The sequence below is a fragment of the Atta cephalotes genome (genome assembly GCF_000143395.1).
Source record: "Atta cephalotes unplaced genomic scaffold scaffold00055, whole genome shotgun sequence".
In the NCBI taxonomy this organism is placed as follows: domain Eukaryota; kingdom Metazoa; phylum Arthropoda; class Insecta; order Hymenoptera; family Formicidae; genus Atta; species Atta cephalotes.
The window spans coordinates 1,100,830-1,104,235 of NW_012130119.1; the positions used below are offsets into that span (position 1 = coordinate 1,100,830).

At 27.9% G+C, this 3,406-nt stretch overlaps 1 protein-coding gene across 1 annotated transcript in view; it reads left to right on the plus strand.

The window, feature by feature from the left end:
• The first annotated feature begins 2,372 nt into the window (after positions 1 to 2,372).
• Positions 2,373 to 3,406, plus strand: part of LOC105623326 (phospholipase B1, membrane-associated-like) — an 18,427-nt gene continuing 17,393 nt past the window's right edge. The window contains exons 1-2 of the mRNA XM_012204723.1: positions 2,373 to 2,450; positions 3,180 to 3,289. Coding sequence (XP_012060113.1) covers positions 2,373 to 2,450; positions 3,180 to 3,289 — 188 coding nt within the window. The remainder of the gene's footprint in view (positions 2,451 to 3,179; positions 3,290 to 3,406) is intronic.

Consider the following 3,406-nt stretch of genomic DNA (forward strand, 5'->3'; position numbering starts at 1 on the left):
TTAATTAATTAATTGAGGAAAAAAGTCGGAACATTTTGTTTCATCGGTTTTGTGACTTCTGTTACATAATGGTATTTTTTTAAAACTATATTTGAATCGTTATAAACTATATGTGACGTTACACTCTCTACACTATTTTCCAAACTTCAATATTTCTTCTATATTATAAATAAAAAAGATGAAAAATAAATGTCTTGATTTAAAAGCAAGACGAGACGAGAATCTTGAAGTCTCGAATATTGCACGCATCACTGCCATTGTCCTATTTTCTTCTTCCTTTTAAATCATTTTTTTAAAATTAATTATAACACGCATTTTTATATTGATAAAATAATTTTGTTTGTAGAATTGGAAAATGTATTTAAAAATTTGCACATAACTATTATTAAATACTAAAATTTACTTTAATTAAAAATAGGATTCTTTCTCTTATTCAATATTCAACAAAAATTTATAATAAATTTATAATAAACAAAATTTATAATAAAATAATTTTGTATTATGCAAAAAAGAAAAAATTTTATACAAAATAAAAAAATATTAAAGTTATTCGAAATGTATAAATATGTGATAAATATATAGCACAATCATATGAAAAAAAGAAATTTATTTCCAGTAATGTTAATTTTTGTAAACGAAAGTGAGAGCGGTCTTGCTTGTTCACAAATTCTGTTAGTCTAGCTGACGAAAGGTATTTTATCACAAAAAGATTACCGAAAATATTTTAGCATGCAAGAGGCCACTGTACGCATCCGTATTATACGAGAAATCGTACGTGATTTGCGAAGCAAATATTGATTGGACATACTCGGTGCGGTCTGATGTATGCACAGCTTGATGTGAAATTGTTTAATATGAATAATCTTACGATAGTGTAAGCATGCTAAATTATATATACATATAATGTCAGCATATACGTCGTTACGCGACGCAGTGGAATATAAGCAAAGCAAGAAGAAAACAAGAGTGATATGTGTCGAATGTTAAATACGTTAATCAACATCGATTTAATCGTCAGAAGAAATTGCAAGAGAATGGGTTAAATTGCTAAATTTTCAATACATTTTATTATTGGAAAAAATGTGTATTTTACTTTGAAGTATGCTTTTTATATTTTTCCATTTTATCAAATAGAATCGATATTCAATGGCTTTTATGCAGTGTACGGCCACTCAAATCCGTTACAAATCATGCTTTGTAATTTTCGTTTCACCCACAGATTGATAGAAATTATTTTCACGTCCAAATATAACGCGATTATTCATATGAAACAGAATATTCTCCCCGCAATTTCACAGAAATATTTACAATCATGAAAATTATTATATATTTTGCAACATGATGTCGAAATTCGAGTGTAATGTCTGTGCAAGTTGTTAAAAAAGATTGTTAATTAAAAATCAATACTGTGAAGAGACAACTTAACGTTACGTGGATCTAGTAGGACGTAGTTCGAAAAAAAAAAATTAATTGAGGAGAAAGATCGGAACATTTTGTTTCATCGGTTTTGTTGACCCGTACTTCTATCACATAACGGATGTATTTTTTTAAAACATATTTGAATCGTTATAAACTATATGTGACGTTACATGTACTCTTTACACTATTTTCAAAACTTCAAATCTATATTTCGAAATAAAAAAAATGGAAAATAAATCACTCTCTTTTCCTTCATTTAAATTCAGTATGTAACAGATATTATAGGAATACATACTGTAGTAAAATTAAACACTTAAATTTTAATGTTAAAAATATTATTAATTAATAAATTATTTTAAAATATAAATTAACTAAAACGTATTATAATGTAATGTATCGTGAAAAAATTATTATATATAATAATTATATATAATTATATATATAATTATATATAATAGAAAAAATTGATAAAAAAGATTAATGTTTTAAAAGCTTGATAAACAAGTCATATTCGTTTGTAAATTAGCATAAAAAGAATGTATTAGGCCGCTGTACGCTGTTATATTGCGACAGACTAGGTATACATATATAAGCCAGGGTTTCAATCGCGATGCGACGTGATGTAGTTTTGTATAGAACTAATAGTACACAGTGCTTATACAACTTGTTAACAAGCGTTTGCAAACGTACAAACATCGTTCTGCACGTATAATTGGATTGAACATATAATCTCTTTGATAACACTGTTGTGGTTGTGGTTACTTGAGGAGAAGTAGAAATTGATGAGAACACCGTAAACCTTGTCGTATGCAAAATGCGCTAATTGACATCAATGTTCTGTCAAAAATATACAAAAGACTTATATTGTCTCGAGAATGTTCTTAATACTAAGATAATGCATTATATATATATATATGTATACTTGCAAAGAATTAAAGTTAAGTTACAATCAAATGGTAAATCGTGTTTGCAAATTGCACAAACATAAATTACCAAAGCAAGCATCTAATGATGAATATCATTTTACTGAAGTAATTGTCTATTGATTAGAGTGGCATTAAAATAGTTGTATGTTCTTTATTGAAGGAGAAATTATAAACTATAATCGTTTACTTGTGCATTTTATAAAAAAGTACGATTAATTTTAAAATACGGTTACGGATGTACGGGTCCCATCATTTCGTTTTTTACACAAGTATTTAAATATTGCTGCGGGTCTGAAAGTACATAAGCGCGGAAATACGTGGAAACGCGAGCTCAATCGTTCTCGGACGTAACAATATATAAATACTTTTTACGCTCTGTTCTGAAACATTCCACATTATCAGTGTTATTATGCTCCAGCAAATATTGGTTTTAATTTAATTTAACTTTCCGCCAGCGGACGCAGGGTCTCGCGTTCAACTGCAAAAAATGAATAAATGAATAAATTTGTTTCTACGATAAATATATGTTTTTATTTCTCCTTCTACATATTTGAAATAATTTACTACATATAATAAAAAACCGCTTTTCAAACGTTTTAATAAAACCTTTTAATAATAAAAAACTGCTTTTAAAACAATTTCATTTTTCAACAATTTCATTTTGGATCTCTTTTGATTCTGCGTCCGCCGTGCGCTACGACGTCCGCTGTCCGAAAGTTAATAAAGATATATTTAAATACGATAAAATTATATGAACTTATATGAACATTTTCGCGCGAAATATAATGTAAACACGGAAGTGTGAATCATTTAAATCACATAATTTTTTTTTAGGATAAAATTGATAAAATGGGAATTTCTTATCCGTCACAATACAACGGCGTACGAAAGCAATCGATAATTCCTGATGATGTCTCATTTCCTTGCAACGTGCATCTTGGCAGGTACAGCTATGTGTAATTAAAAGTAACAAAAAAATTTTTGAAAGTATAATACTTTAAAATTAATAATCATTCTTTGTATGTCTTTTCTTCTCTTTCTCTCTCTCTCTCTCTCTCTCT